At 42.5% G+C, this 26,930-nt stretch overlaps 1 protein-coding gene across 1 annotated transcript; it reads right to left on the bottom strand.

Moving 5' to 3' along the window:
• Positions 1 to 1,096: 1,096 nt before the first annotated feature.
• Positions 1,097 to 26,930, bottom strand: BMP10 (bone morphogenetic protein 10). The gene is made up of 2 exons (XM_077469474.1): positions 26,152 to 26,930; positions 1,097 to 2,802 (listed from the first exon to the last, which is right to left on the bottom strand). The coding sequence occupies exons 1-2, from the start codon at positions 26,468 to 26,470 to the stop codon at positions 1,868 to 1,870; spliced, it is 1,254 nt and encodes a 417-aa protein (XP_077325600.1). The 5' UTR covers positions 26,471 to 26,930; the 3' UTR covers positions 1,097 to 1,867.

The raw sequence follows: 26,930 nt of genomic DNA, 5'->3' as shown, positions 1-26,930 counted from the left end.
GACTAATGGAACAGGTGGGGGAAGGGGGGGGGGGAATCTACACATGTACTTGCCACCTTGCTCCAAGTTCAGTTTTGTCTACAGTTGAGTTGCAGATTTTATGTGACTGATTTGCATTTCAGTGTTATCTCATATGCTTGCACGGCACAATTTTTTGGACATCACATACAATTCCTAGTAAGGTGTAGCAGAAAAGTCAATGTGGCCACAGGAAAAAATTGCTTTTTGTAGGACTTACTGTATAGTAACCTACCTCTGCACCTCAATTATCAAGTGAACAGGGCACTTCCTGCTGCTTTCTGATCTATTTAGAACTGAAACATATGCAGAGCCTGTAAATTGTAAGTGATGAACAGACTGGCAGTGGAAAGCATTACGGTTCAAACTGTGATTTGGGTCCAGCCTGCCCAAAATCCTTGGCAAGGGTATTATTAGAGAACTACTTAAGGGTGACTGAACGAAAATGTCAAAATGATTCTTATCCTACAAAGTATATGCGCATGACCACTTTTACTTGAAGAAGAGAAGTCGTCAGTAAATGCACTAACTGATCGTTGATTTTTTACTATCGTGAATGTTATGCTGAAGTTCAGGAACGTATAAATAATAAACCACAGTAGCCAAATCTAGCTTTATAGTAGGTTCTTGTAATTCTCTGCACAGCATAGCTCAGACTGGATAAAGACAGGAGAACAGAGTAAGCAGAGAAATGCTCATTTTTTCATGGGAAGTGTGAATTATACAAATGGCTGGCATGAAGTTTAGTAGAGTAGTATACCTGTGCATTATATCCAGCCACGATGAAAACATTGAAGAGGGTAGGCAATGCATTATAGGATGTAGAGGCTACGCTAAAAAAAAGTGCAATATAACTCTACAGGGCAATGCACACCTAATTATAACCAATACGAAGTACAGTCACGGTGGGTCACAGATATACATTCCATTAGGAGAATGGACTTCAAGTTAATGCCTTTAGCATTTGCCAGCAAGTTGCTTTTCCTTTTCGATGGTTTAATTTGCATATTTACTCCACACTTCTTTATACTTAGTATTAAGTGAGGATTAAATTGAAGAAAACATGTTTACAACACTGTGTCAAAACAGATATCCTCTATTCAGAATAAAAAACTCAAAGTTGTATCAACTTATGAACATCATTCAATCATAAAATATGAGCCACACTATGACAACCACACTCTTTTAATTAGGCAACCTGTGCTGAGCTTCATTATTGGTGAATATGTTTCTGGAGAAGATATCGTTCCTGAATGTTTGCTGTTCACAATACAGTTAAGTAGTGATTACACATGTTCAAAGAGCCACAAGTTAGAAACTATTGAATTAGACTTAAATTTAAAAAGAACTCTTTAATCTGTATTGAAGAATATTACACCATCTACAGTTGCACTGTGCATTATATTTTACAGTATATTACAATGATTTTGCCCTTTGTAGCCAGTAAAAAGAGCTATGAGTACAAATATGAATTGTGCCCCAACTCTTGGTGATAGACTGCTCTGTGCTTCTTCTGAAATGCTTGGAAGTATGAAGGAAGTCTTGTTATCACTTGCTATGTGGCTCATTGCCTCTTTGGCAATAGAATTACAGTTAAACCCCTTTAGAGATGAAGCGACCATTGGTGATAAATTTACAAGGACATGACTACCATGCAGTGCAATGCAAAGGGACACTAGCCAGCTCATGGTGAACAGTTTATTCAGTACTATGTCTCTTTGCTTTGCATTCCATGATAGGCATGTCATAAAACATATATTATCTGTACACACAGTCTTAAATAAACTCTTTAAATAAGGAAATACAAAATTTACAAATTTACAAGACACCAGCTCCACATAAAAGTCTACTATCTACACCCACATTCTGACACAACCATACCCTCATATTTGAACTTGTAAGTGACTACTCCTGCATCAAGATACAGTATGGATATGGGATCCAGTTTTGTTGCTACACAACAAGCTTTGGATGCTTTCTGAGAGTTCTTCATGTGGATCAAAGTTTGCACAATTGCATGTTTTGTAGGTGTGACATTTTCTGTTAAGGGGTATGAGCATACCCCCTTGCATTCATAGGCTTCATATCCTGCTGGGGCAATGATCCAGGAGTCCCATCCAATTTCCTTAAAGTCAATGTAGAGTGAGGTCTTCCTGCAGGTATTACCTTTTGCATTTCTTCGAATGCGGGAACTGGCATCATAAATAATGTTAGACCTCATCTGTAACAAGGACTCCTCACTAGGCATGTTACCGATACCACCAAATTCTCCATTTCCTTGGTCTAAATCTTGCTCATGGTTGATCATGTCATTCAGTTCCTCTTTTTCTTCCTTCTTTTCACTACTCTGATCATCGGAAAAAACCACAAGCAATGGCTCATGCTTACTTTCTGGCTTCACATCAATGTCCAGTTTTCCTTCCCCAGCATCTTCTAGGTCAATGTCTGGATTTTGTAAGTGTACTTCCAGCATTCGAGTTGTAAATTCTGACCTGCTCCAATGTCGGACGACCTCAGTAATATCAAACATCTCCCATCCACTGCTTGCCTTGTAAACCAGTCTAGAGGCCAGTTCCACAGCATTTCTTGTGCCATCTTCACCCCCACGTATCTCATAAATAGTTACTTTTGTGCCCACTCCATCATATGGAACCCTGTCTCTTGGGACCAGTATGTAAAGTTTAAGCTCAGTCATTACTATTGCTTCATGGTGAGGGATAGATACGTTGAAAAGTAAAGGGTATTTTTTCACTTTTGGGACATCACTGTATGGCATAGACAGATCTAATAAAGAAACAAAACACATTAGAATGAAGAAATATAGAAAAAAAAGTCAGTATTCTAAGTTCAGCATTTAATAATGTTATACCTGGTCAGTAATAACTTTTATTGTTGCTCTGTTGTTTAGTTCAGAGTTCAATGAGCCCTAATAAATAAGGTATGCAAATGCTTCAAATTTTTTATCTAGAAATTTCTGAAACCAGTCACTTGAGGCAGAACCAGGTCATCCACAAGGTAACCTAGGCAAAAGCTTAGGGCCCAATGGATGCCGCAAGAGCCCACCTACAGTTGTGCATGTCACTTCACAAGGAAGGATTCATTTCTAGGCAGTTGGTGTCTGATGGAGTAGGCCGCGGTGTACAGACAATGCAAATGGGGAGCTTTTCTGTGCCTATTATATTCCTTATCAATGTACCGTATATACTCGAGTATAAGCCGAGATTTTCAGCCTCTTTTTTGAGGCTGAAAGTGCCCCCTCGGCTTATACTCGAGTCACCCCTGTCTGACTGCTCGATCAGCGTATCGAGCAGACAGACGGCGGACATTAAAATTCAAAAGCCGCGCCTCCTTCTCCGCCTCCGCCTGTGATAGGCGGAACACTGAATTTCCCAGCAGTCAGTGTTCCGCCTATCACGGACATCCGTTCATTCTCATACTACGGACGAGTATGAGAGGATGTCCGTGATAGGCGGAACACAGGCTGCTGGGAAATTGAGTGTTCCGCCTATCACAGGCGGAGGCAGAGGCGCGGCTTTTGAATTGTAGAATGGCCGCCGAGAAGAGCGGCGATCCTGGAGCGGCGATCCATCGGCACGACACGGGACGGAGGAGGCACGGGACGGAGGAGGCTCGGGACGACGGCGGCTCGGGACGGAGGCTTGGGACACAGGTAGGCTGGACACACACACAAGGCTGCACGGACACACACACACACACACACACACACACACACACACACACACACACACACACACACACACACACAGGGATGGATGGATGGATGGATGGATACACACACACACACACACACACACACACAGGGATGGATGGATGGATGGATGGATGGATACACACACACACACACACACACACACACAGGGATGGATGGATGGATGAATACACACACACACACACACACACACACACACAGGGATGGATGGATGGATGGATACACACACAGGGATGGATGGACGGACACACACACAGGGATGGATGGATGGATGGATGGATGGACACACACACAGGGATGGATGGACGGACACACACACAGGGATGGACGGACACACAGGGATGGACAGCCATGTCTCACCCTCGGCTTATACACGAGTCAATAAGTTTTCCAGTTTTTTGGGGGTAAATTGGGGGCCTCGGTTTATATTCGGGTCGGCCTATACTCGAGTATATACGGTAAATGAAAGGAACAGGGGTCCTAAGCTTTTACATCACCTAAGACCGCAGTCAGCCTTAATTCACCTCTACTGAGGGTAACATTTATCAGAAATGTAATGAAAGTTGAGGATGGTTTTTGCATGGGGAACCGCTCAGTGCTAAAAGTTATGCTCAGGGAGAAAATCCTCACTTTTAGGGTATATACAGGCTTATTTCCTTACTTTTGATGGAAAAACCAAGTGAAATTAGTGCAGAGGAATAGTTAGTATATAATGCTATGGCGTGGGAAGTTCAGTGCCCCGTCCTTTTCTCTGCATGAGCAAACTGAAGAGACACTTAAAGGTAAACAGTGTAATAATAACTGGAAATACTCAATATTTTTGGGTAATATTTCATAATGGAAGGATCTAGAATGTACTGAAGTCTATATTTCAATAAACATAACATTACTGAGTGTATTTGGGGTTATTTACTAAAGGCAACTTCACTTTGCACTGCAAAGTGCTAAAAGTGCACTTGGAAGTAAAGTAGCTGTAGATCCGAGGGGGACATGCAAGGGAAATAAAAAACAGCATTTTAGCTTGCACATGATTGAATGATAAAATCAGCAGTTCTCCCACTCATTTCAGATCTACCCCTTAGATTTAAAGTGACTGCACTTCCAAGTGCACTTGTAGTGCAAAGTGTATTTGCCATTGTGTCACTGTTGAAATGGGCATTATAAAGTTAGATAGGTCAATGGACACCTGAAACCATACAAAGCAAACTGTGGGCCTACAGTATATCCTAACCCGGAAGACATATTTGCAACATATAGCTGCCCACTGTAAAGAATGGGAGTATGTTGGTATATGCCATGCTTGTGTAAACGCATGCCTGGGCATAAATGCCTGGATGTATGTGTGTAGTGTGTGTGTGTTCAGGGATTTATGTTGATGCACTTGTTTATGCAAGTACGCCATTTACCCCTGTGCAGAAATGTGTTACTGTGGGTAGCTTTACATGGCAGCTGTGTTTGTCAAGTGCAAAATTACACCTGAAATTGACATTGTACATCCTCAAATGCCTATGTGCATGAGGCCTGTGAACCCGGAAATTGTTTTAAATATTGGAAAATTGGAAACAGAACTGAATAGGATATATGATTGGCCTGAATACAAGATGAATATTCAAGCAACAAATTAGACAGGCTATGATAAGGTATATTACCTGACAACATTGTTTTACAATACAGCTGCAGTGCATGATTCTGCTGCAGTTATATTAATCATAACTATGAACTTGTATTCCATGCAAAACACTAAAGTGCTATACATTACTATTGTTTTACATTACAAAATCCTGTATCCCCCAACATTGCCCTTCACCCAACACTTCCTAGCTATTGCTAAGAGCAGGTACCCTGAAATAGCCGAGCTGAAGAGCAAGGTCTGCTTAGCGTCTGTTCACACTGCCCCAGCTCAGCCCCGTGCTGATAGCACCTTTCCTGCCTGGGAACTTGTGTGCTCTACATTCGCACACTTGTTTGAAGTGGGAGAATATATGTATTGGCAACATATGGTGCTTTGGTTTCAGCTGAACCATCTGCATCATTGACAGAGTGCCACATATTGTGCACTAAGGAAACTCCTAGCTAACAACCTAACTTTTGGATTTTTAAATCTTAATCTTATTGTTCCGATAATCCAGAACAGTTATACACATGTTATATATTATTTAGAGCATAGGTTCTCAAACCTGTCCTAACCAACAGTACATGGATTGTAGTTCTCCTAACAATGCACAGGAAAACTAGCTTTTTAGTTCATTCAGCAAATAATCCCCCTTTGTTATTTAGAGGAAATACACAAAATATACTAAAATCAGGTCTTAAGGACTGGCTTGAACAACCATGATATAAATTGCACCCTATTGCTGATAATTTTTGGGGGTAACCATGTTGGGCAAGTAGTTTAATGTTTGTAACAGAGTGACAATTTACTCTCCATGATCAGATGCAGGTGCAAGCTCTTTCATCTTCTTTTACCACTGATCCCTGGGTTCTTGGACCTACCCAGGGTAGATATGTTTCTCTGCTTTCCTCCATGAGCAGCTGAAAGAGGCCACACCTGATGAGGCAGCGGTAGCTGGGTAAGTGAACTGCAGCCAGGTGATAGGCCTTCCACTGTCAGAACCAGGTTGCTGGTAGCCAGACTGCAACCTAATAGTATAAAAGACCCAGCTAATGCAGTGAGTCTCTTTCTGATTTCTACAAGAGTACTCCAGTTCCGGGAAGGCACTGCTTCATCATGTTTGCTCAGCTATAATATTGTTTGTTCAGTTTGATTTTGGAATAGGATGCCCAACAGTGTGTACAGGGTGTACAACATAGGTGTGATGGTCAGGTGTCCACAACCTTTGACCATACAGTGTAGAAAATAAATGTTGAAATCAAACTCCAGTCAACATGATTTATTTATATTTGCATAGTGTGGGTAGGAGTTAGAGACTTTGTCAGGGTACTACTACTAGGGTTGCACCGATACCACTTTTTTAAGTCCGAGTACTCGCCGATACTGATTGTTATTTTTTTAATGTCCTGTGACAGTGGCACTGATATGCAGCACTGATGGGCACTGATAGGTGGCACTGATGAGGTGTGGTCTGTGTCAGTAGTTTTATTTTATTTTTTACAATTTTGTTATAATATTTTTTACAATTTTCTTTTTATTATTTTTTTACAGTTTATTTATTTATGTTTACAATGCCTTCCTTTTAGTGTCAGTGCTTTTTATTTTATTTTTTATTTTTACAATTTAACCTTTTTAAATATATGCTTTTTTCATTTTTTTTATAATCAGCCCTGTTGGGGGGCTTTGGTGAGATATCAGGGGTTTAAAAAGACCCCTGACATCTCCCCTTTGAGACAGGAAAAGGGACTGAGGACAGAAATTCCCCAGTCTCTTTTCTCTGCAGCCTCAGCTGCACTGAAGATGAATGGACAGGAGACAGAGGTTCCTCTCCATTTATAAACTGAGTCAGAAAAGGAAGGAGCTAGTAAATGGCATATTTATCGGCTCCTAACTCTGCTCTCCATTCTGACAGATCCAATACAAGGGGGACTGGAAGAGCACAGAGGGGACAGAGAGGGTGGAGGAGGACATAGAGGGGGTGCTCAGAGGGGGACTAGAGGAGCAGGGAGGAGGACCAGAGCAGACTGGGGGAGTCAGCAGAGGACTCAAGGAGCCGCAGGAGGACACAACTGACAGTCGGAATGATCGGGGCAGGCAATTACAGGCACCAATCTCCCTGTATACCTTTTAATAAAGCAGCTGGAAGCCACGGGAGGGAGAGAAGGAGAAGTGTCTGTGAGGCTGCCTAGCCTCTGCTGCTACGCTGAGAATGCAGGTATCGGGTCAAGTTTTGGAGCATTTGCAGGAGTAAAAGTTCTCCTGCAAATGCATTGTATCAGTATCAGCGCAACCCTAATTATTACTCTTTGTGTCCTCATTGGAGAGTTTTTCCCTCCACTTCCTACCAGAAAAGGAAAGGATGGGAAATCTTTTCCACAAACAGAAAACCCCCCTGAAATTTAAACTTTTTCTCACTCTATCCAAAACTAAAAAAAATACATTTTTGGCTGGAGTTAGGCTTTAAAGGATAACTATACTTTTGGATAATTATCTTTTAAGCTAACCCCTAAACTCTCTGTATTGTCGTGTGTACAATCATGTGGGGTCCATACTATACAGCCAATGCTCAAACTGCCTTCCTGTGGATCAACTGTGGGTATAGGTTTGTATATATGGAGGTTTTTCCAATTTCTTTTTTCTGTGGGTTGAACTGGATGGACTTTTTCAACCAGATTAACCATGTAACTATGTAACTGGCTGATCCTTTGCTTCTTTTGTGCATGCATTTAAGAAAAATCAGAGTTAGTCCTAGGTAGAGACCATCTATCACTGGGAAAATTATGCCTCATGACAGGAATCAATAGGACTTCTCTGCACATGTGTAGAAGAAGCATGGGCCCAACCAGAGAGTTTTCAGCATTGGCTGTGTGGCTTCCCATGGGCCCTACAGCATGTATCTCACAGGAGCATGGGAAGGTGTATAAAAGACTTTGTAGGGGAGAGGGGGGTAAACTGAGATGGGGGTAACATAAAGGGTAGCTATACAAAAGTTTAGTTATCTTTTAAAGTGGTTCTAAAGGCAGAAGGTTTTTTTTTTTTTTTTACCTTATTCCATCTTTTGCTTTAAGGTAAAAAGCCTTCTGCATGCAGGTTCTCCCCCAGCACCCCCCGCCAAGTACTTACCTGAGACAGAACTTGTGATCTTGATCCAGTGATATGCACAAGAGCAGTGGGTCTCTTGGCTCTCTCCCTCCTCACAGGTACAGACACAGCAGCAGAGCTATTGGCTGCTGTCAATCACACCCAATGAGGAGGGGGCTGTGCTCTATGTGTGTTTTTACTAAAACTGGATAGTGCAAAGTCTGCTGCATCTCTTCATAGAAGCCAATCAGCTTCCAGGTTTTATTGTCAAAGCCGTATTGAACAAAGTGAAGTTAGAAGTTGATTGGCTACCATAACTGCACCAGATTATGAGTGCACCAGCTTTAGTAAATCTCCCCCTATATGTCAATGGACATACAGAGCTGGCTCAGAAAGGAGCATGCATGAGTGCCGTCATAGCAAGAGAATTACTATGGGGGTACTAGGCGGGGGGGGCAGGAGCACCAGCAGGGGACCAGAGAAGAGGAGGCTCAGGGCTTCTCTGTGCAAAACAGTTGTATAGTATAATTGTTATTTTTAAAAAATAATACAATTTTTGCCTTTAGAATCACTATAAGTGCTGCTTATGAAAGGTACACACTTTAATACACTTACAGTGGTGTGAAAAAGTGTTTGCCCCTTTCCTCATTTCCTGTTCCTTTGCATGTTTGTCACACTTAAGTGTTTCGGAACATCAAACCAATTTAAACAATAGTCAAGGACAACACAAGTAAACACAAAATGCAATTTGTAAATGAAGGTGTTTATTATTAAGGCTGGGTTCACACCGCTGCGGGGGGAGAACCGGATGTGATTCGCACAGCAAATCACATCCGATCTCCGTAGCGCTGCGAGTTCAGCCATACAGATAGTATGGCTGAACTCGCAGCGGTCCCGCAGCAAACTCGCACGGGACCCTTTTTTGGGTCCGCAACGGAATCGGATCGCATGGGGGTTCACACCATGCGATCCGATTCCTGTGCGAGTCGGCAGATCGCACTGCGATTTGCCGACGGATCTGGGGGTGTCATTAACATAACATTGACACCCCCAGCCGTCCGCATAGGGCAGTGTGAACTGCCGGCGGGAGGTATGCGATGCGGGAAAACGCCGCGGATTCGCAGCGTTCCCGCATCGCAGCAATGTGAACCTAGCCTAAAGGTGAAAAAAAATCCAAACCATCATGGCCCTGTATGAAAAAGTGATTGCCCCCCTTGTTAAAACATACTATAACTGTGGTTGTCCACACCTGAGTTCAATTTCTCTAGCCACACCCAGGCCTGATTATTGCCACACCTGTTCACAATCAAGGCATCACTTAAATAGGAGCTGCTTGACACAGTAAGGTCCACCAGAAGATCCTTAAAAGCTACACATCATGCCGAGACCCAAAGAAATTCAGGAACAATTGAGAAAGAAAGTAATTGAGATCTATCAGTCTGGAAAGGGTTATAAAGCCATTTCCAAAGCTTTGGGAATCCAGCGAACCACAGTGAGAGCCATTATCCACAAATGGAGAAGACATGGAACAGTAGTGAACCTTCCCAGGAGTGGCCGGCCGCCCAAAATTACCCCAAGAGCGCAGCGACAACTCATCCAAGAGGTCACAAAAGACCCCACAACAACGTCCAAGGAACTGCAGGCCTCACTTGCCTCAGGTAAGGTCAGCGTTCATGCCTCCACCATCAGGAAAAGACTGGGCAAAAATGGCCTGCATGGCAGAGTTCCAAGGAGAAAACCCCTGCTGAGCAAAAAGAACATCAAAGCTCGTCTCAATTTCTCCACAACACATCTTGATGATCCCCAAGACTTTTGGGACAACATTCTGTGGATCGATGAGACAAAAGTGGAACTCTTTGGAAGGTGTGTGTCCAAGTATATCTGGCGTAGAAGGAACACTGCATTTCATAAAAAGAACATTATACCAACAGTAAAATATGGTGGTGGTAGTGTGATGGTCTGGGGCTGTTTTGCTGCTTCAGGACCTGGAAGACTTGCTGTGATAAAAGGAACTATGAATTCTGCTGTCTACCAAGAGATCCTGAAGGAGAATGTCCGACCATCTGTTCGTGTACTCAAGCTGAAACGAACTTGGGTTCTGCAGCAGGACAATGATCCTAAACACACCAGCAAGTCCACCACCGAATGGCTGAAGAAAAACAAAATGAAGACTTTGGAGTGGCCTAGCCAAAGTCCTGACCTGAATCCTATTGAGATGTTGTGGTATGACCTTAAAAAGGCCGTTCATGCTCGAAAACCCTCTAATGTAACTGAATTAGGACAATTCTGCAAAGATGAGTGGGCCAAAATTCCTCCAGGACGCTGTAAAAGCCTCATTGCACGTTATTGCAAACGCTTGGTTGCAGTTGTTGCTGCTAAGGGTGGCCCAACCAGTTATTAGGTTTAGGGGGCAATCACTTTTTCACACAGGGCCATGATGGTTTGGATTTTTTTTCACCTTTAATAATAAACACCTTCATTTACAAATTGCATTTTGTGTTTACTTGTGTTGTCCTTGACTATTGTTTAAATTGGTTTGATGTTCCGAAACACTTAAGTGTGACAAACATGCAAAGGAACAGGAAATGAGGAAGGGGGCAAACACTTTTTCACACCACTGTATGTAGAAGGTGATGTTAGCTTTTTGCATGGGCACCCCAGACTAGAAGTGATGTTGGAGATTGATATATGCTGAGCTTTGTGCACTGGTCCAAATCATTTGGTGAAGGGGGGATTATGATGTGGGGTTGATTTTCAGGGGTTGGGCTTGACCCCTTAGGTCCAGTGAAGGGAACTCTTAAGGCTTTAGCATATCAAGACATTTTGGACAATTTCATACTCCCAACTATGTGGGAATAGTCCCGACCTCAACCCGATCAAACACCGTTGGGATGAATTAAAGTGGAGACTGCGAGCCAGGACTTCTTGTCCATGTCATTGGCTGACCTCCCATATGCACTTCTGGAGGAATGGTCAGACATTCCCATAGACAAACTCCTAAAGCTTGTGGACAGCCTTCCCAGAAGAGCTGAAGCTGTTATAGCTGCAAAGGGTGGGCCAACTCAATATTGAACCCTACGAACTAAGACTAGGATGCCATTAAAGTTCAGGTGCGTGTAAAGGCATGTGTCCCAATACTTTTGGTAATATAATGTATATTTTTCGGTTGTGGACTATATTATTTTTATGCACTTTATATAGATTTTTACTTTTATCTTTAATTATTTTTTGATTTTTTTTTTACAGAGTTGTTTGTATATGCTTGATCATGTTTGATTAGTACCATTGCAAAGAAACTTTAACCCTTGGGAGACTGCGCAACACCATTTGTAATATTTGGTAGTTTTCTGCATGAGTATTTAAAGAGTGTGTAAACTGTGTGGCATGCTGGTACTAATGGAAAACAAGTGATTTACAGGCAATGTTTACTGGTGACGTGAAAGGAAGGTTCTCAGGTGGTAGAACTGACTTTATTCCCAGAATGAATGTGCTTAAGAAGCACACAAACATTAACTAAAGTACACTGAATGACTAACAAGGTATTAATTAAGTCAAGCTAAAGGCTGAATGTAGAGGGGCCCTGGTGTGGTAATTGTTTGCTTATTCACAGGCTCCGTCACAGTCCAATGCTATCCATCTAAACAGAAGAGCGGGATTTCATAGCAGGATCATGTCTACATGTGATTTTGGGTTTCAGCTGCTATAGAGGCACTGTGCATCAGTGCTAATTACTAAAAGTGAATGGCTGGTTGGAAAGTAAAATGTTAAAATGTATATTTTATTTAGTGGGACTATTATCTATTATGATTATGAGATGATAAACATATATGGCTTCAGATCAGAGTTAGCAATTAAGGAGAGTGAAAAGTTTCTTTCTTTGATCTGAAAGGTCTTAATGGGAAAATGTTATCTTTTCCTTAAGATCAGCCATAGATGGAAAGAAGAGGCCACCTATCATGAACTGACCTAAATATGTCTTAACAGATTTAATTCCTGTCCATTCAGACATGAAGCCCCCATTCGGCCCCAGCCCCTCTCTCTTTTGATTGGTTAACTGACTTTGATTGCCAGCAACGGGAGTCTGCCAATCTCAGCCAATCAGGCGGAGAGTCCGGGATGGCTAAGGCACTCGTGGACATCGCTGGAGAGAGATAGGGCTCAGGTAAATATTAGGGGGTGCTGGGGCTGCTCTACACGGAAGGTTTTTTAAGATAAGAAACCTTTTGACTTTACAACCACATTAAGGCAAAATCAAAAATTACATATATTGCCCCGTACACACGAGCGGACTTTTCAACATCCAAAGTCCGACGGACTGATTCCGTCAGACTATTCGATCGTGTGTGGGCTGCAACGGACTTTTGATTCACCAAAGTCTGACGGACTTTAGAATATGTAACATGCTTCAAATTTTTCCGACGGAACTCCGCCGGACCCGGTCCCTTCGAAAAATTCGCTCGTGTGTATGCTATTCCGACGGACTAAAACCGACGCTAGGGCAGCTATTGGCTACTGGCTATGAACTTCCTTATTCGAATCCAGTCGTATGTCATCACGTTCGAATCCGTCGGAGTTTAGTGTGATTGTGTGTGGCCAAGTCCACTCAGCCGAAAAGTCCGTCAGAACTCTGTCGGAACTCCGGCAGAACTCCGGCAGAACTCCTTCGGAAGTCTGTCGGACATAAGTCCTCTCGTGTGTACGGGGCTTAAGGTGGAGTATGTCACTAGCATTAACACAGCTCTATTTGTTTTTCTGAGTTCCCTGTACCCTTGTACCCTTGTTTTTTATCGGTTGATTCTGCTTTTATTTTTTAAAGTGGTTCTAAACTTCCCCCAGTCCCCCTTAAACACTTTCTCAAGCCAGCACTGTGCTTATGTGCAGTAGCTCCACTGTTCCTGAATTCACAGGATGCTCTGATGGCAGCTGGAGCCCCTGGCTCCTGCTAGTCAAATCCCATATGGAGGGAGCCGGGGCGGGGGTTGGGGCAGTTGTTTTTGCAGAAGCACACAGCCCCGTTCAAGAGCACACCCACAAGAATGTCCCCATAGCAGCCAGTTTGCGGAAAGCACTGGTGGAGGACCCCATAAGAGGAGGTAGGAGACTGCTCTGTGCAATATTCTTGCACAAAGCAAGTAAGTAAGAATATAAACATTTAAAGCGGTTGTGAACCTCAATCGTTAAATCTGAACAAAGCACATATATTTGTAGTGTTTACTTATCTCTCTCCAAAGCTCTAAGTGTAATTTCTCTCTGGTGCTTCGTTCCCCTGTTATCAGCATGTCTCACTTCTGAAAAGTTTTTGTGTGTTGTGTGAAGGGGGGTGTGTGTCTTTCTTCCAATCAGTTCTCACACACTGTAACTGCAGCTATCCACAACCTCCTCTGTGCTCCTTTTGAAGGGGTGTAGGGACTGTTTACATCACTGGGTATATGAGAGGGTTTACACCACTTTAAGGTTTACAATTGCTCTTTAACAGACCAAGCAGTGCAGAAAAAGTGGAAGTTAAAGGGTTGAGCAACACTATTAAACACTATTGACAAGTGTGCTTAAAATGGTCAGCTTTTATTTATTTATTTTTTATGTAAAACCTTTATCCCAAAAAGAAAGAAACAGAGTTTATTATTAGTTTGAGTTGGACATAACTTTGTTAGTTAATTATGTAAAGTTCATCTAAATCTACACGTCCATCTTACACTACCTTTCCAGACAATGCTGCTGTACGTGGGTGTCTCCTCTGCTCTATAGATTAAAGGAGAAGTCCAGCCTAAGCTCATTTGACTAGACTTCTCCTATGGGTCACAGGAATGCAATTCGTTTTGCACGCCTGTGACACATTTTCAGCAGAGAGCAGACTGAAGTCCGCTCTCTGCTGACATCACAGAAATCAGTCCAAGCACCGCGCCATCACGACTATAAAGTCTGGATTCGCAGGTGCCTGGACTGACACCCGTCTCAGCCTCCCAGCGAGCCACTGAGAGCCTGAGATGGGCGATCCCCACCCCTCCACAGCTAAGCGCTCCAGTGAGCATGGAGGAGCAGAGAGGAGAGCGCTGATTTACTTTCAGCAGCCCTCTGCTTGGGGACCTGTGAGAACCGAGCCATCGGTGATGTTCGATCACTCGGCTCACAGTGCAGAGGTAAGTATGATGGAGGAGAACCCCCCAAACCCATACTTCTCTTTTAAGGATCCATTATGACACCAGCCATTTGGTGGATTAACAGTTTGGTTGCAAGCAAAAGCAACTGCAACAGTTATCTTTCATGCATTAAATGTAACTGTTTAGGGAAACAGTTAAACCAATCTGTTTAAAACTGCTTTAAAGTGATTGTAAAGTCCTGTCTTTTAAACCTCTCTGGGGTCCCCCTGCTTGCGCTCTTCACTTTCCCTCTTCTGTGTCTGCCCCCCGTGGCAAGCTGCATGCTTTGGGGACAGATGTGTGGGCTCGCTACCAAACCAGGCTGTGTGTGTCCATAGACATATGCCGCATATACTTGATCGGAAATTTGGCCAGCAAAATGCGACCGTGTGTACGCTCCATTGGAATTTTGCTGACCGAATTTCGGCCAGCAAAAGATTGAGAACATGTTCTAAATTTTTCAGACCTAAAAAGTTTCTATCGGAAATTCTGATCGTCTGTGGTAATTCCGACGTGACAATTTCCGACACATGCTCGGAAACAGTTTGACGCATTCTCGGAAGCATTGAACTTTATTTTCTCAGCTTTTCGTAGCATTGTATGTCACCGCGTTCTTGACTGTCGGAATTTGGTGTGACCGTGTGTAGGCAACACAAAAGGAATAGGAATAGGAATTCCGTCTGAAAAACCATCCAAGGCTTTTCTGATGAGAATTCCAATCATGTGTACGCGGCATTAGTGTTTACAACCACTTTAAGAGGTGAAGGTTGGTTTTATAGTGTTAATGGTTGGATAAAATGTCAGGCTGACATCAGAAGGGCACTCTTCACCCCCACTTTTTTTTTTTAAAGCAAATTATTGCTAAGAAATGCATAGGTATTTTCCATGGGCTCACTAATCGTAAATATTTAAACGATTTATAGCACATTAACACAGGGATTTAGGCAGCCCAGATTCATTTTTTTTTCATTCAACCATTCGATTCCCCCATCCAAACATTCAAGGTAGATGAGGGAATCCTCCCCACTAAGCCTTTGTGTTCTGCCAGCATGGAGACTTCCCTGCCATCAGAATACACTGGTTGGCTATAGGCAGCAGGGCTGATCGAGTGGCAGAAATCTGACAGGGTGGTTGAACAGAAGTTGATCAGTAGTTTGCCTTCTGTACAACCACCCTGCCCACACATGGATCGAAATGTGTCTGGTCCCTGCTGAACCAGCTGAATTTCGATGCATATATGGTCACCTTTAGTTTTACCAGCATTTCATATCAGTGACAGGATCGTCAGTGGCAATTGCTCATCATACACCTCTATGGGTTAGTTACAAAACATTTGGTTTAGGTACTGAAAGAGAGTGATTTGTAGCAAAGCACACCAACTCAATGTTTTAGCATCAGGTTTGCTTGCAACAGTGACAAATCGCTACATAGTGACAAATAGGCATTGACTCTAAAATTAAATTGCTAGTTAGAAATCACTGGCATTAGAGGTTATGTAGCAATAATTAACCTCCTCCCTGACTTTTCCATAAATATCAATAATGCAACTATCAGTCTCTTTATTCATGCCAAGGTACTAGGTGTAATCCTAGACTCCTACCGGTCCTTTCAGCCCCAAAGCCAACCACTGTCAAAAGCTTGTAGACTTCACATCTGTAACATCTCAAAATGTCACCCCTTTTTAACGTATTAAACCACCAAGCTACTCTTTCACTACCTTGTTATCTCTTGCCTTGACTATTGAAACTCCCTTTTCTTAGGTCTACCTTTCCACAGACTATCAGTCATAAATGCTGCTGCCAGACTCTTCTACCTAAAAAAGCGTTCAGAGTCTGTTACCCCTTTCTTTGCTAATCCCTCCACTGGCTACCAGTTGCTCAAATAAATTCAAAATATTAACAACAATATACAAAGCCCTTTGCAACTCTGCCCTGAGCTATCTGTCTCATTCTCCCATGCTCATCTCCAGGACTTCTCCAGAGCCTCTCGCATCCTCTGGAACTCTGTGCCTCAGTCTGTCCAGCTAAAGTGCCTTGAAAAAGTATTCACACCCCTTGACATTTTTCACATTTTGTCATGTTATAACCAAAAATGTAAATGTGTTTTATTGGGATTTTATATGATAGACCAATACAAAGTGGCACATAATTGTGAAGTGGAAGAAAGATAATAAAGTTGTGGAAAGGTTTAAAGCAGGGTTAGGTTATAAAAAATATCCCAAGCTTTGAACATCTCGTGGAGCACTGTTCAATATATCATCCAAAAATGGAAAGAGTATGGCACAACGCCAGACCTACCAAGACATGGCCATCCACCTAAACTGACAGGCCGGGCAAGGAGAGCATTAATCAGAGAAGCAGCCAAGGGGCCCATGTTAACTCTGCAGGAGCTACAAAGATCCACAGCTCAGGTGGAAAAATCTGTCCACAGGACAACTATTAGTCATGCACTACACAAATCTGGCCTTTATAAAAGTGTGGCAAGAAGCAAGCCCTTGTTTAAAGAAAGCAATAATAATTCCCATTTGCAGTTTGCGAGAAGCCATGTGGGGACACAGCAAACATGTGGAAGAATGTGATCTGGTCAGATGAGACCAAAATGTAACTTTTCTGGCCTAAAAGCAAAATGCTATGTGTGCCGGAAAACTAACACTGTACATCACCCTGAACACACCATCTCCACCATAAAACATGGTGGTGGCAGCATCGTGTTGTGGGAATGCTTTTATTCAGCAGGGACAGGTCAGCTGGTCAGAGTTGATGGGCAGAGGGATGATGCCAAATACAGGGCAATCTTACAAGAAAACCTTTTATGTCGTGTACACATGACCAGACTTTTCGATGGACTAGGTCCGACGGTCTTCCCGATGGACTTTCGGTGGAGGTCTGATGGACTTTCCGAATGAGCTGACATGCGTACACACGAATGGACTATCCGGCAGACTAGGTCCGACGGACTTTCAAAATGAACGGACTTACCCGTCCGTTCATTTTGAACGTGACTCCAGGTACGACGGGACTAGAAAGGGAAGTCAATCTCACAGCTTTCATTGGCGAGATTGACACTTTGTGAGCCTCATTGCCTGATATCGATCTTAAGCGGAACCCCCTACGCCAAAAAAACAGTGTGGGGTCACCACCCAAAATCCATACCAGACCCTTATCCGAGCACGCAGCCCAGCCGGTCAGGAAAGGGTTTGGGGACGAGCGAGCGTCCCCCCCTCCTGAACCGTACCAGGCCGCATGCCCTCAACATGGGGGGTGGGACAAGGGCCTCTTCCTGACAACCCTGGCCGTTGGTTGTCAGAGTGTCACGTACCTGGTGGTAGAGCCCGACCTGCAGGAAGAGACCTCTCTTGCGGCTCCGACTCAAGGGCCCTGGTAGAGTATACAGGTAGCACAAGAGTCTGGAGTGGCACGAGTGCCTGGCAGGATCAACAGCAGCATCGGGGTCTGGAGCCCAGGAAGAACTCGTAGCAGGACCCCCAGCTGGATCAGGGGATGGCTGGGACCAGGAAGGAACAGGATCAGCAGGCAGGTGCAGGAAGCTGAAGCAGAGCAGCAGGTGGGGTAGCTGGACCTGGAACACCAATGCAGGAACTCAGGCAGAAGCAGGACTTCAGGTAGGAGCTGGAACCACAACTATAGGTAGAGCAGCAGACGGGCACCGAAACAGGAGGCTGGCAGCAGAGCAGTCAGACAAGCCGGGTCGGAGGTCAGGCAGTCAGCAAAGGTACCAAGGATCAAGCAGGTGGATAGTTGGACAAGCCGGGTCGGTAAACAGGTAGGCAGCAGAAGTACCGAAGGATCAAGCAGAGGGGAAGTCAGACAGGCCGGGATCAGATACAGGCGGATAGCAGGAGTGGTAGGTAGACAAGCCGGGTCAACAGGTCACAGAAGGCAGGTTCTCAGAATCAGGATACTCGCGCGCTGTAGATCAGACAGCAAGAACTGGATGTGACAGACTGAGTTAAATAGCCCGCCTGGCGCCAACAGGCGCACGCACGCGCGCACGAACGCATGTGCACACTCGCATGCGCGCACAGGCACGCACACGCAAACGCGTGGCGGAAGGTCCGGACTGATTTCTGCTGGCAGGATCTTCCTGACACAGAGTCTGTGGGTGGGGGGCTTATTGGAATCCAGGAGCCCCCTTTAATAAGCGGGCCCCCAGATCCTGGCCCACCACCCTATGTGAATAAGTATGGTGTATATCGTACCCCTACCCATTCACCTGGGGGAAAAGTGTCAATAAAAAAACACACTACATGAGTTTTTAAAGTAGTTTATTAGACAGCTTCAGGGGTCTTCTTCCAACTTTGGGGTCTTCTTCTGACTTCTCCACACTTTCCTGTTCTTCTCCCGGGTTCCTCCTCTATCTTTTGCTCTTTTGCCTCTCTTTTGCTAGTGGTAGCTTTCTCCTTCTCCATCGATGTCGCCGTCTTCTTCTTCTTCTTCACTGTGATGTCATAAGGGGCGGGGTCACCCGGTGACCCCGCCCCTTATGCCTATATAAGTCGTCTCGCACCGTGTCCCTGCCATTACAGCAGGAGAGAGTGTTGTGTCAACATCAGAAGAACAGTAGAAGGAAGAAGAAGAAGAAGACGGCGACGGCAATGATGGCGATGAAGGAGAAAGCCGGGCCACCACTAGCAAAAGAGTGGCAAAAAAGCAGAAGATAGCGGAGGAGCCCGGGAGAAGAACTGGAAAGCGCAGAGAAGTCAGAAGAAGACACCCAAAGTCAGAAGAAGACCCCTGGAGCTGTCTAATAAACTACTTTAAAAACCTGTGTAGTGTGTTTTTTTATTGAAACTTTTTACCCAGGGTGGTGGGCTGGGATCTGGGGGCTCCCTTATTAAGGGGGGCTCCCAGATTCCAATAAGCCCCCCGCCCACAGACCCCGACCACATAGGGTGGTAGGCTGGATCTGGGGGCTCCCTTATTAAGGGGGGCTCCCAGATTCCAATAAGCTCCCCGTCCGCAGACCAGGACAACCAACGGTCAGGGTTGTCGGGAAGAGACCCTTATCCTCATCAACATGGGGACAAGGTGCTTTGGGGTGGGGGGGCACAGGACGCCCCCTTCCCCAAAGCACTCACCCCCCCATGTTGAGGGCATGCAGCCTGGTACGGTACGGAGGGTGCTCGCTCGTTCCCACCCCCAGCTGGGGACCCCAAGCTGTTTTGTCGGTGTAGGGGGTTCCCCTTAAAATCCATACCAGACCTAAGGTCCTGGTGTACAGTACCCTGTAGCCGAGAACCAGCGTGATAGGATCGCACTGGAAACATTCTCGGGGCAGGTACTGTAGCTGCCCTTCCATCATATTTGGTCCATCGGACCAGCATACAGACGAACGGGCTTCCCGACAGGAGCTTGGTCCGGCGGACCAAGATTTAAAACATGTTTTATTTCTAGGACCGTTGGACTTTTGGGAAGAAAAATTCAGATGGAGCCCACACATGATTGAATTATCCGACGGATTCTGGTCCGCCGGACCAAGTCTGCCGGGAAGTCAGATCGTGTGTATGCGGCATTTAAGTCTGTAAAAGACTTGAGACTGGGGTGGAGGTTGACTTTCCAGCAGGACAATGACCCTAAATAGCCAGAGCTACAATAGAATGGTTTAGATCAAAGCATATTCATGTGTTAGAATTGCCCAGTCAAAGTCCAGATCTAAATCCAATTGAGAATCTGTGGCAAGACTTGAATATTGCTGTTCACAGATGCTCTCCATTCATTCTGACAGAGCTTTAGCTATTTTGCAAAGAAGAATGGGCAAAAAGTTTACTATCTAGATGTGAAAAGCTGGTAGAGATATCCCCAAAAAGACTTGCAGCTGTAATTGCAGCGAAAGGTGGTTCTACAAAGTATTGACTCAGGGGGCTGAATACAAATGCATGCCACACTTTTTATATATTTATTTGTAAAACAAATTTGAAAACCATTTATCATTTTCTTTCCACTTCACAATTATGTGCCACTTAGTATTGGTCTATCACATAAAATCCCAATAAAATACATTTACTTTTTTGGTTGTAACATGACAAAATATGGAAAATTTCAAGGGGTATGAAAACTTTTTCAAGGCGCTGTATCTCCTACTTTGGCCACCTTTAGGTAATCCCTGAAAACTCATCTCTTCAGGGAAGCCTATCCTAGCCCATACTCAGCCTGCTCTTCTCCAATGATCAGACTCGTTCTGACACATCCCCACTGCACAGCCAGTGTACTAGTGCTTCTCTTCCCCAGCTCTTATGCAGATGAAAACAGAGGGAATGTGGTCACTTATAAAAAAGGGAAAAAAGGTATTTATAATGCTTTTTATATCTATACACAAATGTTTTGCCATTTATTTATATTTTAAATGGAATGGGTTATTTTACAATGTGAGGGTTTACATATACTTTAACCCATGAAGTTCAGATGCAGTCCCACTTCATGGGAACATTTTTAAGTTTCCTTGAGTTCAAATTTAAGCCCTCAAATGAATGGAGCCATAGCCGATCACATGTCCAGCACCATGGCATCTGAAGATCTAAACAGAGGCTAAGATGGCACTTTCCTTCACTGTAAAGATAGTCAATTCTGCTTAAAAAAAAGGAATATATTAAAGTCATTAGTCTAATTTCACAAAGCATTGGGCTTGCCTAAAAATCTTTTTCTTTTTCTTCTTTAAATAAGGACACTTATCCTGATGTGTTAACTGTGAATTTAATCTATTCTCTTTTAATTTTCCAGTGCATTGTGGTCAGGGAAATAATATTTTTCCTGCAAACAGTGAATGGGACTACTGGCAGTGCGTAATGTAACCTTATAACCTCCTGCAACTGTAATCTACTGCTGAGAACCATTGTGTATCTGGAAAATCTTTTAGGATAATTTAGAAGATAACTGTAATGCCACGTACACACAATCGTAATTTTGGTCGGAAAAAGCTCTGATGGTTTTCCCAACGGAATTCCAATGGGATTTCGCTCAAGTTGTTGCATACACATGGTCACACCAAATTCCGACCATCAAGAATGTGGTGATGTACAACATATACGACGGGACTAGAAAAGGGAAGTTCAATAGCCAGTAACCAATAGCTTCCATCTCGTAGTTGAATCTGAGCATGCATGAGTTTTTGCGCGTCGGAATTGCATACACACAATTGGATTTTCCGATAGAAAGTTTTTCCATCAAAACAAATTGAGAACATGCTCTCAAATTTTTGCTGGCGTGAATTCGGCCAGCTAAATTCCGATGGAGCATACACACGGTTGCATTTTCTGATGAAAAGCTCGAATTGGTCTTTTGTTGGCTGAAATTCCGATCGTGTGTACGCGGCAGAAGGCTTTTGTTGCGTAACTAGAGAAGGAAAATGGTAAAGTAATGAATAATGTTGTAAAAAAACATTAAAGACATTTAGGTATATTCATCACAGCTCAAAGGTTATTCTCAAACAGAATTACTTCTAGTGGTGCATAGAAATTCTCTAGTTTATCAGAAATTGGTCATTACAAGGCAATGGGAAGCATTAAAAATAGATGAAAATAGCCTAATATTTGTAATGTAGCAGTAAAACATTTTTCTCCAGTTTCCCAGCGGAAAATGACAAAACCCACAGACTGTCCTGGATCCCTTCCATAGGAGGTGATGGGGTTTGCCAGATATGACCCAGTGAAAGCATTCTATTATAATCCCTTATGTATGGATAAATAGGCAATAAAAAGGCAAATAAAATTATTCAGAGATTAGCTAAACATTGCATATTTTTCATTATAATACATCTACCCTTTCTTTGTAGAGCTTTGCCTACTTCATATTATAACATAATTCATATAGTCTCAGGTCACTATATATGAGGCAACCTCAATTAACCATGGATTTTGAAAAGAGTTTCAGTTGTATGTTCTAGAATGCAATTTACATAATGAATGTATAGGCTAAATTGCAGCTAACCTGTAGTGGGATCTAAACATGATTAGGATAGACAGCCTCTATAATGGGAACAGACAAAATTGTATCCTCAAGCAGTAGGTTTCCAGACTGAGTATCATCCAATAGTGAGTATCACATGCCAGCAGTTTATAAATGAAGCCAGTGCTAATACAATGGTCATGACAATCCAGCAGAATATTCTATAATTGTTACACGAGACTTGGTGGAAATACCGGCTGAATGCCGCAGTCTGGTTTCCTGTTATCCAAAGTCCAATAAAGAGTTTATTAATGAACTGCAATCAAAGTGGATTGTCAGTTGTACAGAACCTGAATTTGACAATGTATCTAATGCTAATCTATTTTGTATTGGATAGGGCAAGGAATGGTTAGAACTCCCTGTCCTGTCCTACCCCTGGAGAGAATTTCCCTCCCTGTCTGTCTTGGTATCCAGTGTCACTGGGACTGAAAGTAAGGGAACATTTAGAGTAAGGGAACATTTAGAGAGTTGCAGGAATTTGAAAAGGAATTTAGGGGGCATTTTTCCAATGGGAATACTTGTTTCAATAAGAGGACTTCCCGTCCTTTAAAGAGATCTCCTCTCACATCCTGTTGTGTCTTAAGATATTGAGTGATGCAAAAGGTGAACCTCCCTTGCGGGACACAGACATCAGAAAAAGGAAAAGTAAAAGATAAAGGTTTTAACTATTACATGCTCAATCAAAAAAAGGTTTGGCTTTAGTTTTACTTTAACTTCCACAGGGATGGCACAAATGCACATATATGGCAAATGCAAAATCAGAATTCCATCTATATCCATAACAACCTTCCAGTAAAGATATAGTTGATGTAAATGTTTTTATTTCCTATTTAATATTTTTATACTGACTTTCAAAGGGGACTTTAGGGGAGCAGAAGCCATGGAACCCCACCAGTCTTACACCACTGATTGGAGATTTAAAGGTCGGGGACATTTTAAGCCAAAAAAATAATCGCTCTAATGAGATTTTGTGGGCAAAGAAATGGACGTATGATAATAATGAACAATATTTATCGAGTGTACTTTTTCAGAATGTATAGCCCGCTGGGAACAAGGGAAGTTTTAAACATAATTAAACACAGACGTCTTGCCTGTATATTGTACATTTACAGATTTATTCTGGGGGAAAGCCAGACTGGCTGTGTAAAACACCCTTTGTGTTCTAGAGGGGGCTGTGGAACTCTCGACAATATGTTACCACCCTCAAGCTTTGTACAGTCAGACCAATAAGCTGACAGAACTCGACAGCATGTATCATAGACATCCTGCGTATTGGCCTCATTCTTCCTGTTGTGCAACAGGAAGGACAGAAGGATTATCAAGCTTGTTTAATGTGTTTATATATTTTATACAACTTTCAATGATTTAATACCCCAATCCATCAAAGAATTAACATTATTTCTTGGTAATATTGCATAGGAAATTAAAAAGATTACAATTTGTTGGGGCTGTAGACTTCACAATGACAATTGGATGACGATCTCACTACACCTGCATTACATTTTGTTTACCTGGCAATTGCCTCCTCACTTTAAGGGTAATTTCCTGCCTGGCAGTTTGCCTGGTCACTTTAAGGATCATTTTGATTACAATTTAACATTTAATACACACTGCTGTGTGTCAAGTCACACTTAATGCACCTAAACTCTTAATATTACATTTAGATATGTTTGATAAAAAGTAAATTATTATTTACTTCATATTTTAAAATACAGATTTACTTATGTTGCAGGTTTACTAAAAGAACTTCACACAATAGATTATCTTTATAGTGATCCATGACAAGTGTGCCCCTTAATCATGTTTTGCTCTGGATTTTACAAATGAACGTTCTTTAATCCATGTAATTCTATATGCTTATCAAGTAACTTAATTATTTGGCTACCACATCACAAAATCAGGAAAATAAATAATATAATTGTCACAAACAGTATTAGTGTAATAATTCTTGCCTGGATAGAAATATTTTACATTTTAAGACACATGGATAATTTATAAGTCAGACATGATTGTTCACAAATGTGTGGGGACTTGAAATTGTTTGACTTTGTATATATAATAATGTTTTTTTAGAGCTTGTGAATGAATTCTTGCTGGCTTGTTCAACCTGTAAATGGATATTCATAGATTCTTTGATGTGTTTACTGACAGAAAGTCGACATGTATATATATATATATATATATATATATATATATATATATATATATATATATGAAACACTTCCTATATTATCGCAAATTCAGCATCTTTAATGTTTTCATAAACCCTTTTGACGTAATTTCAGACCAACAGTGGCAATCACTTAGCAAATGACCTTTCCGGAAAACTTTGAATATGAATGATACTTTGTGTTACCAATACCCCATTATCCTGTAACCTCCTGCAAGAACTTTAGGTGAGGCCTTTCCCACAACAGAATGGATTTTATGTGAGTCTGGAGAGAGATGACTTGATATTGAAGATGAGAAGCAGCTGGAACTATTGTATAAAGTCTCTGATAGTTTAAAGGTTTCGTTTTGTGAGCAAATAAATTGTGAAATGGTTGGAAGGTTGCAGATATTCTTCTTTCGTGTCTCTATTCAAGCTGAGCGGGAGACACAGACAGGATCTTACATACACAAGCCAACTAAGTTTAACTCTTGTGGTGCAGTTTTCAGAGAATGTTTTAACATGAATTGCTGCTTAGAGATGTGATGTGACCACTCAAAAAAGAAATCCTAATCATTCCAGTTGGAGTATGAACTGTTCTGCAGATAAATATATTGTCCGGTTTATCCAGCTAGATGTAAAATATACCAAATGTTTACTTAGGCTTCAATGGAGCACTTTAATAATGCAATCAGACCTATAGATGTTGTATGACAGTTCTGTGATTGACTACCAGTTCAAAACCAATTCTCTCTACTTAGCGTTATATATGTATATATGTCTAGCCCTTTCTGTCAATATATAAATAAAAAATATCTATTCCTCATTACCTGTGCCATAACTATTATTTTTGTTCTAATAATTCCTGCTTTCAGTAATGACATGCACTGTTAGAAATGCCATATATGTCTGAGTATACTCTGATCTTCATGTTGGTACTATATAAAGATAATAAAGATAATGGAATGACAAATGTATTAATACTGCAATTTAGAAAAAAAAGAAAGTATACAATAGGACTAGAGTATTCAAATTTGTTAATATGTCAGGTTATGTCAGGCTATGTTTAAATGTAAACAGAAAAACATCTGATATCATGCTGTTGGGGGTAAGTAACCTGATCTGCCTGACTCTAAGAGCTAGCCCACACATCTCCAAATGCAACAGTCAAGAAACTCCTGGTGGGCGTGCATGGCAGTCCTGCCTTCTAGAATTAGAAATAAGAGTTAGGCGGAAACCTTCTATACCTTAATGTATAAAGTGAACTGTCTGCCCTCTTGAAACAGAAGAGTGAAGATTTGAAATATTGTTCAAAATCTTGACCATAAAATATTATCTGTGGTGCAGATCGCGCACCAAATCAGCTGTCCTGCACCGGGTAGAGGTTTACCATGCATATGGGCTGGCAAGTTTGTAAGGCAAGAAAAAATAAATCCACAACAAACTTATCCCCAACATCTTACCTTCATTTTTGAAGCTCCGCACAATGTTGGCTGAAGGAATGGTGGTTTTGTCCATTGCAAATTTGTTGTAGAGCTCCAGCATGTACTCTGGTGGCTCCACCTTGACAGGTGCCTGCACTGGAATCCCAGAGAGGTTGAGGGTCTTCAAGAAGTCATCTTTCATAGTTTCCAGCAGGGAGTTGAAATCGACCCCATCCTGTTCAGAAAAAACTTCATCATATAAAGGCAAGTCATCTTCCAAGCCCATGATAGGACTAGTTGTCACGCATTGCACCAGTAAGCTTAGGGCCACAAATGCCCGCACAAAGATGGGATCCATGCTCAGAGATTGCTGCTGCTCAAGAATAATCTCAGCTGCCAGTGGTGTCCGGTGTGTCTGTTTTACTCTCTCGAGAGGACACTGCTTTTGTCATCTGGAGTTGACAAGTATGGAAACACTCGTCTGTAACTTGTGACCATTCTCTCTCACACATACACTCTCCTTGCTCTTTCTCTCTCTCTCTCCCTCCCTCTCTTTTCTCTTTTCAAAAAGCCAGGTTTCACTAATTTGATAACATGTCCCTACAGCATCCCTGCTTCTCTTATCTCCCACACTAGAAGCGTCTCACCAGATTTTGCTGCTATCTCAGAATCCCACTTTTCCTAATGAGCATTTTGTAAACATTTCCATATTCTGACACTGCCTGTGAGATAGGCCAATTTTTCTCTCTCCGCTAAAGAGAAAAAAAAAAAAAAGTTTGCCCTTGTTCTGCAGCTAAACTTCCCTGTTGAAGTCTGCC

This window comes from Lithobates pipiens, unplaced genomic scaffold (assembly GCF_037356315.1).
Source record: "Lithobates pipiens isolate NorthernLeopardFrog02 unplaced genomic scaffold, aLitPip1_a1.2 Scaffold_8, whole genome shotgun sequence".
NCBI lineage: Eukaryota > Metazoa > Chordata > Amphibia > Anura > Ranidae > Lithobates > Lithobates pipiens.
The sequence above is the reverse complement of the archived record's forward strand: the minus strand, read 5'-3'. Positions and strand labels throughout refer to the sequence as shown.